Source organism: Diadema antillarum, unplaced genomic scaffold (genome assembly GCF_040938485.1).
Source record: "Diadema antillarum isolate AM-2024a unplaced genomic scaffold, OU_Dant_1.0 seq00001001_RagTag, whole genome shotgun sequence".
In the NCBI taxonomy this organism is placed as follows: Eukaryota; Metazoa; Echinodermata; class Echinoidea; order Diadematoida; family Diadematidae; genus Diadema; species Diadema antillarum.
This window is the reverse complement of record NW_027271839.1, coordinates 507,178-523,508: the sequence shown is the minus strand read 5'-3', so window position 1 is coordinate 523,508 and position 16,331 is coordinate 507,178. Positions and strand designations below refer to the sequence as shown.

Below are 16,331 nucleotides of genomic sequence, written 5' to 3'. Positions count from 1 at the left end.
CCTATACAATTGCCGTTCGCTAGACTCTTCTGATTTGACCTTACGATCAACGAGTGGAGTCTTTATCTTCAAAGGTCAACAAGAGGTGGCTGTTAAAATAAAGGGAAGTGCAAAAGAAAACGAAAGAGATCATTCCTGTATAAGCAGAAGCTCAATTCTATTTTTACCTCGCAGATTCTCATCTCACAGGTTTTAAAACCCTATATATGTGGAAAGCCGTAAAGAATTCACCTCACTGCACCTGATATCATGTCCCTGCTTACAATGGCACAGGACCCTAGCTTGCTATGATGCTATCACTCCGTGAGTCAGATTTTCGGTTGCCATGGTGATTATATTACCTACTTCCCATATTAACCTTGGACCAGATTAGACTTTCAATGAAGTCCTCTACTTTCCACTTGTATCCAATATTGACTGGTTAAACTTGTTGGCCAAAGAAGCCAACACCCGAAATAACTCATCGGCAAATCACGTCCGTTCACTCATGTTGCTGTTATTGACTTAGTTGTTCCAGATCGGGTTCTTTTTAAAGGTTATTTCGTTACTTTTCACTTCAGTCATTGCTTCCATTGTTTAGTCTTGTTTTCCGAATTTGACCTCGTCTCATTCTTTGAATTCAATATGAATAGTGTGATTATGCATATTGAAAGTCAAAATAGTTACTTCTTTAATCCTTACTGTGCTTTCTTCGTTGATTAACTGGCACACACCAGGGAGCGCTCTCTTCTCAAATGAGACAAAATGTCAAATTGATACTGATTGTCAATTAATAGATTACCTACTCCCCACTCTCATAAGTAATACAGAGATTATACAGACACAAATAACTAGCTAATGAGCTATATCGTAATATGTATAAATATACCTAAATATTCGATATAAAGGGAGAACGACAGATTGCTATAGAGAAAAAGAGCTAGAGACAAGGTGAAGGGAAGCCACGGGTGATTTCTCAGACTAGTGACTAATTTGAAGTCTTACTGAGAAATAAAGGGCGATCAAATATCGCTGCCGGTGTGGTTAGATGCGTAATGTAAAACAGCCATATGCCACGTGGTGACTTACGATCAACACTAAGCAGTCTGACAACACATCAATCCTTATGGAAGACACCTTATATTAAATGAACCCACGGAAGCCATCCTGCAGTGCCCTCGATTGGAATGAACTAACATCCGGGAACTCTCCTTCATCATACACCTTGACGAAACACATTCTTCTTCTTCTTCTTCTTCTTCTTCTTTTCCTGGCCTAGTCTTCGATAATTCGTTGTATATCACAAGGCGGGTTAAGAAAGCAATACATGAAGAGCTTGTTTGCAAAAACCGATACGTCCATATTTGCCAAATGGAGATATTTGCGAATAAAGGTCAAGAAAAACAAAGAGAATAATAAGAAAAAATTTGCTTCTTTTGACCATAACTTCAAAAATGTACCTTTATAATTATGTAGTGACCAATATATCATTTAAAAGGTATTATTTTGTACTTTATGACAGAGACCGTACTTCAAAATCTTCAAAAATGGACTTATCGGTTTTTGCGAACAAACTCTTCACATCAATGAATATGATATGCACGCATTACATTGTGCTGTACCATAACCTTGCAAGACAGAACAAAATACCATCAGACATTTTCAAGAAAAATCTTACTTTTGGTCATCTTTTCTCTGTGTAAGAGGCAATTTACCACTGATGATACAACAAAGCCACTTGACAAGCTGGAATAAAGATTTCATAAACGATGATGATATTCGATGACATACCGTAATTGAAACTGTCATCATAAATTCGTCCTTACAGAATGATAGATCTTGTTTGACACCTAGATTGTTAGGTATTGAATCATAAATACTGTCATATTTTTATCATATAACGGCACGCAATCAAAAAACTTCGTTGAGGCTTTCACCCAACTCGGGTCTCAACAAGAAAAATATTCTGGACGCGATGTGTCCCTCCCAGAGATTTCTCCGCCATCTTTATGTACGTCTCAGCAAAATGCATTGTGTTTGCAAGATTACATTACTTAAACCTTGCAATGTGGCAATGTACTGATAAACATTGCGTGCATTGAAAGGCGACAAAATGCATTCATGATAAAAGCTGGGTATTATACGTTTCTATCCTTGATTTATGTTAACATTCGTCAATAATTGTTGTTTTCTTCCTTCCAGACATGCTAGAGATGCATCCGTGCATTCAGCATTTTCAAATTGATCGCAAGTTATCTGTATTTATATAGCATATTAATATTTGCTGGAAATAAATGTCACTGAACTGAATTGAATTGAAGTGATCTACATTGTATCCATGCTCAGCCGTTAAATCGTGTAGGTAATTCAAAGCATTTTTACATTAAACTCACCTAAACGAAACTCTTAAACTTGATACTCCTACCCTAACCGCCACCATCACGTCAGAGTCGCACTTCTGTTACATTTTCACCAGGTCTGCCGAATAAGAACTTATTACCTATATATAACTCAGGTCAACCATGCAGTATATGATAATACTTACACAATGCCCTGGAGACAGGGGAAGGGAAGGAAAAGTTCTATCAACTCTTCTAAATGACCAAGGAAGAAAGAAAGAAAGAAACGATGTTATGAAAACTGTGAGATGGAGCCATGGGTCAAAACAAAACATGTATCTCATTATATGCCTTCTTATTCTGTTTCCACTTTACCTTCTCACGAATTCACACGGGATTCTTATCTGGGTTCTTTACTCATCGGATTATTAAGTGCTGGAAATAAGCTCTTTTCAAAGAGCTCATCAATACCCTGAACGGCAATAGCTGACATCACTATAAGCATGAAGGACTCTAGAGGCGGAATGTTATACTTGACGGCGAAGAAACAGGAATTTTCTTTTCAGTTCCTTTTCATCCTTGGTGAATGTCTCTTCATAAAACCTTGTAAAACTAAGGAACTTTCTTTCTAAGACGACTTTTGACAACTTAAAATTCGAAACAAACAGTTGCAGATGAACAACAAAGGACTAAAAAAAAATTATGCCACCTCATGAAATACTAGCACTGTATATCAGAAATAATGGCCAAAAAAAATATGTATATATCATCAAACCACATGATGCAGAAATGTAGCTTCTGGGTTCTAATTCCACACCGATGCCATATTGCGAAAACAATATTCGTGTTTTTATCTTCGACACATTCCAGGCACCGACCAGTCTGACATTCGAATACGGATTTATTTTGTGATTGTTCCTGTCAGTCCGAGAGCGGTAAAGCGCATCTAATTAAAGACATGGTCTACTTATAATGTCATGCCACTCTAATTCTAGGGAACTGTGTTATTACAGAGTGAATTTCAAACAAAACGAAGGATATGATTCTCATGTTAATGGAGAATAAACTCAGAATCTTGTGGAATTTCAGTGATTTGATAACATTTTTTTTATATTTTCTGCCAGACTGAGAAATTGGTCACAAACACACGTACAAATTGTGATGTTGTGATGTCATTACATCATAGCTATTTGATTGATTGTAAGCAATAATAACATTTATGTCTTCATTTGATTGTGTTGCATTCACATCCTCTATACCCCTCAATGTCATTATTTGTCAGTTACGACAAAAAGTATGGAATTATCTCTTTGGTCTTGGTTTTTTTTTTTTAGGTTTATCTAGTTTTGAAAAGAGGATAGTTACTTTCAGAATGTTCACGTCAATAATTAAAACTATTTAATGAAAGAAGAAATATCCGTTTTAATTACAATTTCCTTCACTGTTAAATTGGTCTTCACGTCTTCATGACATGTCAATTTATTTCGTTTGCACATTCGTGACGTCATGAAAATCATGTAGTGTTGTGATTCGTGGAAGTCGTATCAAGTTGCTAGCAAAAAATGAAAATGTCTTTCGAGGGACTGGCGATATTTGACAGGAAACGACTTAAATCCTTTAAGTCGTATTACTTTTTTTCTCTCACCCTCTCCTCACGGTTCAGGAACCATAGCTCATACCCGTATCCATTTAAGCAATGAAATGAAACCAACTAAATGAAATAAGTCTTTCCGCCATGAAATCAAAATTAAATTTTTCGCTGTGCATTGGTCACGAATAGCAACAGTCTTCACAGAGAATGAAAAAAAAAACTAGATGACACACCTCGGCAACTAGCCTACATCTGTCGCTATATCGTAGTCTTTATAATCATCAGTATTTTGTCACTTCTTTCTTCTTTCTCGGATAATTATGTTGAAGTAATTGTTTCGTTACATATGCTTCAATATGCATAAAGTTATATTCCCTAGGTATTCAGTGAACAGTTCCTGATAAATAAAATTATTGCTTATGCTTAAGGCTGGCTGTAAGCAGTGTTCAAGGGTACAAAGTAATACACATACCAATGAGATGATTATTGTATAACGTTTTTCATTTACGTGAATGCAACTTAGTGTTAAACTCTAGAAACAGTTAATCACGGAAATTATAATAATATGTTATATATTGAAAAGAATAATAGGAATACTGAACGCTTCATTTGAAGCTAGTTTTACTTCTGTCTATTTGGATCCTATTGTAGAACAATGGAGGATCGGGAAAATGGGCTTACGTCACGAGCTATACAGCTCACGAGTCATACATCCCACGAGCTAGACACTAGGTTCAATAAGGCCCATGAGCTCGACACAAGGCAAAAAAGGCCCACGAACTCGATATTACACCACGGGGCCTAATGTGCGTAGTGTCGATCTCGTGGGCCTTATTTGCCTGGTGTCGTGCTCATGGGCCTTAAATTGCCAAGTATCTAGCTCATGGGCCTGTTCTACTTGGTGTCTCGCTAGTGGGCCTGTTTTACATGTTGTCTCATTCGTGGGCTATATGACTCATGGGTGTCAAGCTCGTGGGGTGACCCCCAGAAATATGATAGAGCAGTCAAAGGTTCCCTTCCCCTTTAAATATCAACATGGCAAGTAGCAGGAATGAAAATACAGATAAAAGTTTTCTATTACATCGTAAAACTGATTGGTTTCTTGCTCAGTCATGATATTCCAGGAAGGGGTGGGTAGGTGGGGCGTGGGGTGGGGTGGGGGTGGGGGGGGGGGGGGAATCATCGCTTTTTTAATTCCCTCTCTTTCTAAGATACATCTGTAGCGGCAACTGATTATTGTTTGAGGCTGCCAGACACTCAACACCCTCATCCGACGGGAACTGTTGATAATAAAAACGAGAAATTTATGCACACTGATTGCACTTGAAACAGGGCCTTGATTCGAAATACAGCAGCTGTACGTAATCATTAAAGGGAAGGTAAACCCAAAGAACAATGTAGATTGAGTGAAAGCAGCAACATTAGTAGAACACATCAGTGCAAGTTTGAAGAAAATCGGACAATCGATGCAAAAGTTATGAATTTTTAAAGTTTTGATGTTGGAACTGCTGGATGAGGAGACTACTAGAGGTTATGACGTATGAGTGGACAACAATACAAAGAAAATATAAAGGAAATTCAACAAAAAATCACTTTTGTAGAATTGTGAAAGAGCAATGGACCAACCGCTTTCAGAAAGCAGGGGGAATAATTGCTACCCTTAACATATGTCAACATCAAGTTGATGGAATTTGTAATTTTCATGAAAAATGGATTTTTGCAGAACACACTGCTATAGCTTCTGACCATCCGAGCATTGAGAATTAGGGGTTTCACGGACGAACACTAAACTAGGGCTTTCTATAGCTCAGTCGGTAGAGCACCGGGCTAGTAATCCGGAGGTCTCGGGTTCGAATTCCGATGGAATTCCATGTTCTTTGCTCATTTATCCATTTATATTTTATATACATTTTTTTTCTGGTCAGTTTATTCTGTCTTTATTTGTTACATATCAGAAAGCTGCATCACTCCGGTGATCCCTCACATTTATCCCCAAGTTGAATCATCCTTCAGGTTTATGCCAGGTTTAAGTGTGTGCGTGTATGTCACACACAAACACACTGCTATAGCTTCTGAAAATCCGAGCATTGAGAATTAAGGGTTTCTGGGACGAGCACTGCACTAGGGCTTTCTATAGCTCAGTCGGTAGAGCACCAGGCTAGCAATCCCGATGTCTCGGATTCAAATCCCGATGGAATCCCATTTTCTTTGCTTATTTTCCACTAATATGATATATAAAGAGAATAGCAAATCTAAGTTTGATGTCTCATTGAAAAAAAAAAATGTTAAACCTCCAAGCTTCGTAAGTGCATTACATAGGTGGGCTGAAATCAAATTGGTCTAAAATGAAACATAGGCCTATATGCCCATAAATGCATCATTATATAGAGTTGAAAGAAATTGACTGTTCTACAACCCTAATGAGTCGTTTTATCTTTGTCATTATTGTTCTCATTGTTAAAGAATGAAAAAGTGAATGAAAAATATATATGTATTCATTGATAAAGTATAGGCCCAAGAGTGTGTAAAAGAAAATACATGCATCATACTAATTTCTAAATTCAAGAAGTGTGCTGATATTTGGAACAGAGTACATGTGACCCTGTACTACAAAACAAAAAAAAAAAAGTCGCCAAGTATGAAATTTTAGTTAAGGGTAGATTCTGAAAGAGCAGACTCTAAGCTTTAAAATGATGTATAACTCAATTCAAATGGATTCACCTAACCTATCTAAATACTGGAAAGAAAGCACACACTCTGGAAACGTGTGAACTGAAAAAAAGAGGCTCTGATGTACAACGTCTATTCAAGCGCTTAATCTTTACTAAGCAGTGCTAGCTATGTGATGAGAGGGACAAAACACAGGTTGTAAACAACCGGAGCGACAACCATGATGAAATTATCAAATTAAAGTGAAATTGAATTTGCTCTATTCACACATTCCGACCATAATTAATGCCAAATTTCAAAGTAGTAGCATTATCCTTTCAAAAGTTATTAGACTTGAAAGTGAAGAGTATGAAAAGGATTTCAAGAAATGAAAGGGGGCCTCTAAGACATAGCTGATCATTCTAATTTCCCCTAAAAAGGGTTGGAGAAAAACTGCTCAAAACGCACTTTCCCATTCATGTTATGATTCCAAACTTAAGGATACCATAGAAGAAGGATAACTCTTTCATAAAATATGAAAAACTCAAGATTGACTAGGTTAACCTATTTCACCTTTTTTTAGTCCTCATGTAAAGTCAAGGGGTGCAACTTTATGTTCGTTTTGTGATGCACGGTCACATATCATTATGAAAATAAAACAATATAACATTTCATAATAGCAAAAAATGATGAAAATCTTGGTTGTTGTTGGGTTTTTTTTTTTGTCAACGCATCCCAGCCAATCGATATCAAGGTGGACTTTAAGCAAGGTACATACAACTCTCTATAACCAAAACCTTATCAAGCGAAGCAAAAGTGTAACATCTACATAAATAGAACTAAAGTAAGACACTGAGCATTTATGAATCTAGGGCTGTACGTTACAACTACTGTTTTAACACGTCAGCGTAAGAAATAGATTTTATATCAACGTAACCAACTTCAACTTTGAAACACACAAGCTAGCAAAAGAATCCAAGAAACATTTTTCTCAGTCTATAAGTAGAGTAAATAATCTAGAAAATCTCTTTTCACGTTACAGTCATATTGCCAGAATACCGATTTTTCTTTTTTTAAAGTTTCAGTCGTGTTTCCTTTCTTTCTTCTGGTATTTTTGTCTGGAGAGTCTAATTCTGCCATGTCTGCTGTTTGTTGTCTTTTCTCTCTTCTTGGCCCTTTTCTTTTCTTCAGTGGGCCAGGGGTGGCTGAACATACTGACGACATTTAACTTTTAACGTGGTCAAGGACTGCATGTAATTTTTCTTAATACCTGAACAAAAAATGAGTGCTAAGAAAGTACGTCTGCACATATGCTGCAACCACTGTCAAAAGTGCTCGGTATTTGATCGAGTGCCGGTCGAAGCGTTATCGAGTTTAGTCGAGTATCAATCGATAGCAGTCCTGTATCGGTCGTATAGCGGTCGAGTTATTCATGAAACTGATGAATCTTGGATCGAGATGATCTGAAATCAATCGTGTAGCATTCGAGTATAACTCGAGATGATCGGGAACTGAGCTCGGGGGAAAATCCGTCCCGACCACACTAGATTTCTATACGACCGATTCCCGATCAGCTCGATCTCTTCTCGATCACTACCCGAGCTGTTGGTGTTCGGGCTTCCTACTCGAATATTTTGGACATGTCCAAAATTATCGGGAAGGAAGCAGGAGCGATGCCGATCAAGGTAGATCGACCCCGAATACCAATGCCGAGCGAGCCCGACCAGGCCAAAAAAGCTTGATCGGGATTGATCGAGTTGATCTGATCGGCAGTGGGAACGCACCATTATACTCACTTAGAACTATTTTACTAATTCTTTAGTGCTCTCTGTAAATACACCAAACGGTTAGGTTTAGGCCCTGATGACAACTAAGCCACCTATTCCAAAGTGGTTCGGTTGGAAGTCCACGATCCTTGTACGATTTATTCTCTGGGGTGCTATACGTGTTTCTTTTACGTTTCTAGTACAACGAGTATGTGGAACAGATTATAGGATTATGATGGCTAAATTGGGTTTTAAACGGTAATAAGTGTTTTTTTTTTCGTAATCCTCCTGTAGAATCGCATCCAAATTCATCAAAACAAAAATCCACATTATCGCTCCTTAACCACTGACCTTCTTTCCCATGGGAATCTGGTGGTCATAATGAATATGTATATACGAAATTAGGGTACCTTAGAATTTAGTATTACACCTGTTAATATTGGTGGATTTCCTTCACAATTTCACTGATTTGTTGTTTTTTAGTCATCGTTTTGACTGTACGTTCATCTTTCCTTGGCAAATATTCTCCCCTGAGTGAAGGCACCGAACATCCGTTGAAATCAAATCGATATCGACTCGACTGCCTGATACAGCCCGATTACCTCCCTCATGCATGACTGACGGCAGGCTTCCTGACTAAAACACACAAATTGAAACCACTAACCTCACCTCATCTGCGGCGCACAAATCGTGTACTTATTTATATGTATTTATCATACTACAACAAGTCACATACTCTTGCCTCAACGCCAAAAAATGCTCGTGCACATACTTCCACGTGATTTCTGTTCTGAAAAGTAAAAGAGTCTTTAACGCCTAAGTTGTTTTTTTTTTCTGAATAGCTTAACGTAATAAGCCGTTGAAGTTTTCAAAACACGCAAACGATTTGTCAACGTGTCAACTACATTTTGATTATGAGAAGCTATAATTCATCCAAACACCTAATAAAATACAAAAACATGCTTTCAGATCGACACAGAAATACATTAGGAATAACATCGATCGCCCTTTCTCACACTCTCTCTTTTTTTCATAATAATATTATAGTGTGCACTTTGGCCTTTAAAAAGATAAGAAAAGACTTTCAAAAGGATCATTGTAATCGCAACGCAATATGTTTCTTCACATCGCATTCAGTGGTATTGGCGAGCACGCAACGAAGTAATCGACGCTGTTCGAGCAGAAGGGGCTAGCCGTCAGCCAATAGCTGCGGTTTGTCGCCTTTGGGCGGCGCCGCGAGTTATGTGTACACCTGCCTTTTTCGTATCGCGTGTGCGAAAACGAGAGCAGAAAAACCGACGAGACGAAATCGTCCCCCTCGATTTCGACCCTAACCTGAGTTACCAAACTTTTTGGGCTCTCAATCGGTATGCCCTCTGAAGCATAAAGAACTTTTTGCCCGCGCGCGCCGATGATGATTACGTCCTATCAGGAAGGTGAAGAGGTAAATCAACCTTACACACGTCTTCACCTTAGCTCTCGGCTTTATTTCGTTTAAATTTCGGAAGAATGAGTAACTGATTTACCGCAAAATTTGCAGTTCACCTGACATGATCGAGAATTTGATTTTATGGGCACAACGTCAATTTTTCTGCAATCTAAAAAAGTGAATCAATTCCATTTAAGATAAAATAACTATTTCCTATAAGGTCTACCCATTTTCTGTTGTGCTAAAGCTGTCAAGTCACACGTGAGATCATTCCTCTTTCGCGATTAAACCGCAGAACATGTCGCCGGAATTGAATTAAATTGATAGACTTGAATTGAATAGAATGATTTGTTGTTCAAAAATACGAATGTGGAAATGTTCTTTCCCCCAGCGTTACGTACAAAGAGATAAAAGAGAAATAACAATTATTCAAAGAACATCATCATGCATGACACAGTAAAGAAAAAAATCTAACATGATCAACTTTGAAAATGCTGTAACATACACCAGTCATTTCTTGAAGGCCCGGTTGAATCGATCGCCATTTGCCGCCGCATTGAAAAACCTAATAGCCCAGGCCTGCTATTATAAATTATGGAATAGAATTGCCAGTCAGCGAAAATGTGTATCCTGGCATACTCAGAACGCCAGTGGCCTGAGATTGCATTCGAGATTCTTCGGCTGTGTTAGCTTTATCGGTGATCTCTCTTACATAAAGATCACTGATTTTAAAGGCATAACTTACCATTTGCAGATGAAATAAAAACCCAGCATTACCATGCTTCAAAATAGTTCTAAAATGTGAGTTAGAATAGAAACAACATACTGTAAAAAATTGAATCCGTATAATATATGTTAAGTATTGTCAAATACACAAAATGTGAACAATAGCTATAATAAAAATGTTTCCAGACTAAACCATCTACAGTTATGGTTTATTGAGAAAAATACTGATATCTCCTTATGTTTTAGGCTTTATTGCGAAAATTGTATATGGTAGGATGTTTTGTGATACAACAGACCTACACGTATACATCAAATGTGATATCTTGAACATTTTTCATTCGATGAATATGTGAGAGATCTCTAGTTTACTTCTTGGTATCATTAAAGGCAAACTCTGATGAGAATGTCAAATTTTAATAAAATGATATGAAATGAAAAAAAAAACAGTGGAAGCCTAATCAAATCCTCAAAGCAGGAAAAATTATCCAAAAAAGACGTTCAAATGTTTCACAAAACACTCACATTCATGTAGAATGGACGAGGTCACGATCTCACTACTGAACATGTCAATGTAGTGATTTCGTCAATGATACAGCAATTGCAACTTCGTCAACTTTACAAATTATCACCATACCATCTCATTAAGTGGTGCATAAACAGTTTGAGATAAAAGATATCTGCATTTTACCATCTCCGAAGTTCCTGGGATCAAACACTGCTGAAATTTCCTTCAGGGAAATCAAAAACTATACCCTTGGTGACCAGGGCAGTAATGTATACTGCACCGAAATTATGAAATAATGTCCCTCTGTTTGTAAAGGAAGCAGCTACAGTTAGTGAAGGTTAAAAACTCAGCTTCTGAAAATGCTTCTGAGGTTTCAGTCTAATGCGCAGTATAGTAGCTGCCCAATGTAAATGTCCTCTGATATTGTCATTATTTAGTATTAAAAGCTTTGCTTTCATAACAATCTGCGAGTTAACGGTAGTATAGGCCAGTAAGAATTTCGCAAGGCTGTACAATGAGGTGATCTCCTCACTGAATTTGTCCATGATGTGATTTTGACTGACACTGTACATTTCCATATTTTTTGTTCTTTTTCTTTGATCTGACGGACGCTCTCACTGTTAGTTTGATTCCATTCTTTCGATTAAAGTCAACTTAAACATAGAGTGGGGTCTTATTTCGACAGGCAATGAGATCCGGTACACAGCCTCTTGACCAATCATGTCATGGTCATTGTGAATGATAATGGGAAAATGTGAGCAGGAACGCGTGTAGAAAGTCACGTGTCTGGTGACGTCATCTCCATAGTGCCACAAGTGCGATCGATTCAGGTAAGGTGGGGCAAATGTGCAGCGACCATGATTTTTAATGGCTGATTAGGTAACTGGAACATGGGACGTGTAGCAGTCTACACTAGCATACCAGCTGCTCACTTCAGTATTATAATCAACTCCCTTCTAACATGACCCTCATTCAGACTTATAACACTATGAAGAAGCAAAACTAGTCTTAAACAGTACATTGACCCAAGTAATTCATAGATCGTTATGGATTTTCTTGCTTTTAAAACATTGACAGTGGGAGGTATTTGGTATCGATGTTTCAGCTCATTTCAAATTGCTGTGTGAGGTTATAATTACTTTTATCGATACTGCGCAGTGCCTGTTTCCTTTTCTCGACCAAATTAAAGAGATAGTCATGCGAAAGAAGTAGATTATTTCATTTTTCGCGATGCGAGAGCTTCATACTCTATACATCTCTGAAGTAAGAAAAAAAATCTACTCCATTATCTTTGATAATTAGACTACAATTAAGCAAACAGAACAATTCAACTTTCCAAGAATGGTGACAGAAAAGAGATAAAAGAATTAAAAGTATTGTACAGATAGTGAGGAAAGTAATGATGACGATGATGGTAGTGATGATGATGGTGGTGATGTAATGATGGCAAATATATGACAACATTTATGACAATAACAACAATATTGATAACCATATAATTATACTGGTATGAAACCAGGAAATCATTTCAATGTTCATTGTGATACACATGATAAAAATGCGCCAGGCAGGACGAACTGATCAGTTTTTACATTCAGGGCAAAACATGCAATTGATCATCTAAACGAAGAAACAGACAGGAGAAATTTGGATTTGTCACAATGATCCATTTCATTATATATAAAATGTATACATGTGTACGTAAAAGATGACGAAGACGGTTAGTAATGCATCTTAGTCCAACAGTGCTATTTATTCAAACCAAATTTTCTACGCATACACACATTTTCTTCAAGGTCGACAATGCATATCTACCCTACTTCGTCATCTTTTATGTACTGGTACCAACACGTGGACTACAAACATCATCATATATTATATACATACATATATTATAGAACTGGATGAAAAAAAATAACGTGTGTTAAAGGGTCATTGAGGCTGACCATGTGCTGACAGCCCCACCCAAGAGGAATTGCAAAAGGTCGCTTATACAACAAAATCTGTACTGAGGGGTCAAAATCTGAACACTTTCATAAGTCCTTTGGAACCAACTAAAGGCGGAGAGGGGAAACCACACCAGATTGACCCGTCAGAGAACAAAGGAAAAGAACTTAAATGAGCTTGTCATTAATCGCACCTTCTTTCTTCTCATTGATCGATTTGTCTAGGGCGAAGTGAAGTTGAATAGGCCCTAATCATTGCCTTGTCAGTAGAGTTCGCCAGACCATGGCCAAATGAACGGTCAAGTTTAGCGACAGTCAGGGCCGGTATGGGGGGGAGAGGAGGGGTTGGAGACAATACGAACGCCTAGAGATCGCAATTATAGGTAGTAGTATATTGTTTAACACTTTTGGGTCAACACCTGTTGTGTCATTACCATCGTGATAAAACAGTGTAGGAATCGGACTCGTAAAAAACGAACATTGGCGCCATCTTGGTTTGCCTCTTTCTAGGCGTTATGTATGTATCATTTCAAAAGGAGCGCATGCGCAGAACTGTATACATGTAATAGCAATCTTCCAAGTCAGAGTACAGTAAACATGGAATGGTGTGTCATGTCAAAACTTTTTTTTTTACACTCTGTTGAGTCTTCGCTTAAATATCATCACATATAATTCAGGGAGATATTGAAAAAAAGTAGAAACACCCTCACTGGAAAAATTATTCATGTGCAAACTACAATTAAATTGGTCCAGCGTAAAAAGGAAGAAACAAATATTTTGGCAGAAGTGTTACTCCCACCTCCCTGGTTAAATCGAACTGCACAGTGATGAGGATATATGAACACACACACACACACACACATACCCACACACACACACACACACACACACACACACACACACACACATATATATATATATATATATATATATATATATATATATACAGACACCAACCGACTCTCTCTCTCCTCTCTTCAAAAGATCACTCGATTTTCCTCTTGACAAAGGTTAAGGTGAACAAGCATTTTCTGTATCAATGCAAAATCTCACCATTGATCTCCTCTATTACAAAACGGTGAAAATATAATATTCATTGATCTGTTCATTTGTTTCCTTATATTATGTTGCAGGGTTGGTCTATCTATATATCTATCCTGATCAAATTATTGGCTAAGAGCTAGCACGTGACTCGTCTTATATATTTTGCCTAAAGACCAAATCTACTTTTCACCGGGCGTTCTTATGCTAATGACCGTTATTAACGACCGCTCTCCCATAAATGAATTGCCTTAGTATGAACATTCTGCAGTACAATAATGTTATTTCTGTGAGCAGTTCTGGTTCAGTTATTTTAAAACTGGTGCTGGTCTAGTGGAAATCTTGCATGGGTGCCACGGAATTTACTCTAGAAAATCATGTCAACAATTCTATTCATTCTTTTTTTAATAAAACAAACCATGCACATTCTTGGTTGGTCGTTGGTAAAAATCATCCACCCTTCGTAACTATTTAGCAGTCCAAAATATACCAGATATTGACATTACACAGGAATTATTTGTACCGGCTTAGATGATTCCCCTACTCTGTCAGCAGTAGAAAGCATAATGGTTGATGTTCAATCTTTGTATTTCAACGTGCGTATCTCACGGTCGGGTTTCTAGATTAATAATAATAGTATTATGAGGGTCTTATAATAAGGATAATAATATAATATAATATAATAGTAGTAGTAGTAGTAGTAGTAGTAGTAATTTTTTTTGATTGAATCATTTCTATATTCAATAAAATTTTTATACACAACCAGGTCAATTATCCCTTTAGATAATTGGATAATTGCAGGTATATATCGAAAATTACAAATCACAATTTCAAGAACATACAGTACAAATAACATTCGTGAGATTAATGCGCCAGTATCAACAATAATATTAAACACTAACAACCAGCCGAGCAAGGTATACAAAAATCGCTCCTTCTGAGAATGACGTAATAAACACCAATAAGGAATCGCATGCACCCACACGAGATGGGGTGGAGGTGGGTTAGATACGTATACAGTCAGGGTATCGGTTCTCATTAAGACTGCACGGCTTCTTCTTAGTTTTCTATTCAGTGATTGCTACCCCCTGCTGTGGCAATTTGAGCGTCTTTTCACAAGGAAACTGGTGGAATTAGATAAATTGGAGTTCTACGCATTCTTTGCACTAAATGCCGTTTTTGCTCGCTTTCTGAATCACCAAAGCACATCAGTGTTGTGGAGAAACCTTGGTCATTTGTTTTGGAGTGCGTTTGACCGTGCGATGTGTGTTCGAGAAACATTGCATAACTTTGGACCAGATCTCTACTGTGAAAGTTTGGAACACTGCTTGATAAATAATGTCGGACTTACAATTTGGTAACAATGTCCTACAGATGTCGTACTTAAAAGTTATGTAAACGTAGGACCTACTTAATATACTGTTAATGGTATATTTCAACTGCTGATAGTGTTTTTAAATGTCTGATGGTTTTAACGTCCCATAATGTGGGAAAGTAAAAGTGCATATAGTATTTTATACTACTATCCATAACAACATCATTGTCTGTGTTGTCTTGACGAAATCAGCAGGATATAAAATTTTAGATTGATCTCGTAAATAACAATTATATTCTGATCTATGGAGAGAAGAAGGAAAAGACTGGATAAAAAAAGAAATAACTTACCTCCATATTAGCCATTTAAATGGAGCAAAACACATAAACTAGAATTGCAGGAAGATATCTTATTAATTCTCACCTGAACCAGAGCTGCTGAAGGCATGTTCATCAACTGTGGCGATTACGAGATCGTCTGCAACGATTGACGATAGCAGCTTGGTCTGTCCTTTCAGGTCAAAATAATGCCGTAGTGTGAAATCAACTGGCGTACGTGTCGTCTGCTCCTTTTGGCGCCGTATAGGCATACACTGCATACCAGTTCATCAGAAATGCGGTGGTTCAAAAAAAAAATCAAGGAGTTATCGATGATAAGTGGATGTGAGACGTTGTGGAACAAAGAGGAGAGAGGCTTAACTCGAGCGTGGAAAATTCGGCACTGGAGAGAGCAAGAGGACGAATTCAGAGATCTGTATAACTCCTGCGACTATGTTCCTACTTTGTCACTGTGTAATCAACCAAAATAGCCAACCAAAAATAACAATCGTCTTTTATTCGAGTACCTGATTTCCCCGACGATGTTTCTTAGAACCAAGCGGCAGCGATATGGTGTCAACTGCTTGAGCCAACACACAGTCACAGCGAGGAATTAGAAATCACGATCACCCGCAGTAGGTTTCTCTTTCTACACTGCTGTCAAGTCTCCTCTCCTTTCCCTCGAAAGCTCTGTCAATATTTTGCCGAGAGTCACAGAATTCTGTTCT

At 37.7% G+C, this 16,331-nt stretch overlaps 1 protein-coding gene across 1 annotated transcript in view; it reads right to left on the bottom strand.

Annotated features, from left to right (window-relative positions):
• The window catches only part of LOC139742469 (D(1) dopamine receptor-like), a 46,748-nt gene extending 30,963 nt beyond the window's left edge, over nt 1-15,785 (bottom strand). The window contains exon 1 of the mRNA XM_071653008.1: nt 15,710-15,785. Coding sequence (XP_071509109.1) covers nt 15,710-15,739 — 30 coding nt within the window. The 5' untranslated portion in view covers nt 15,740-15,785. The remainder of the gene's footprint in view (nt 1-15,709) is intronic.
• Nucleotides 15,786-16,331: the final 546 nt, after the last annotated feature.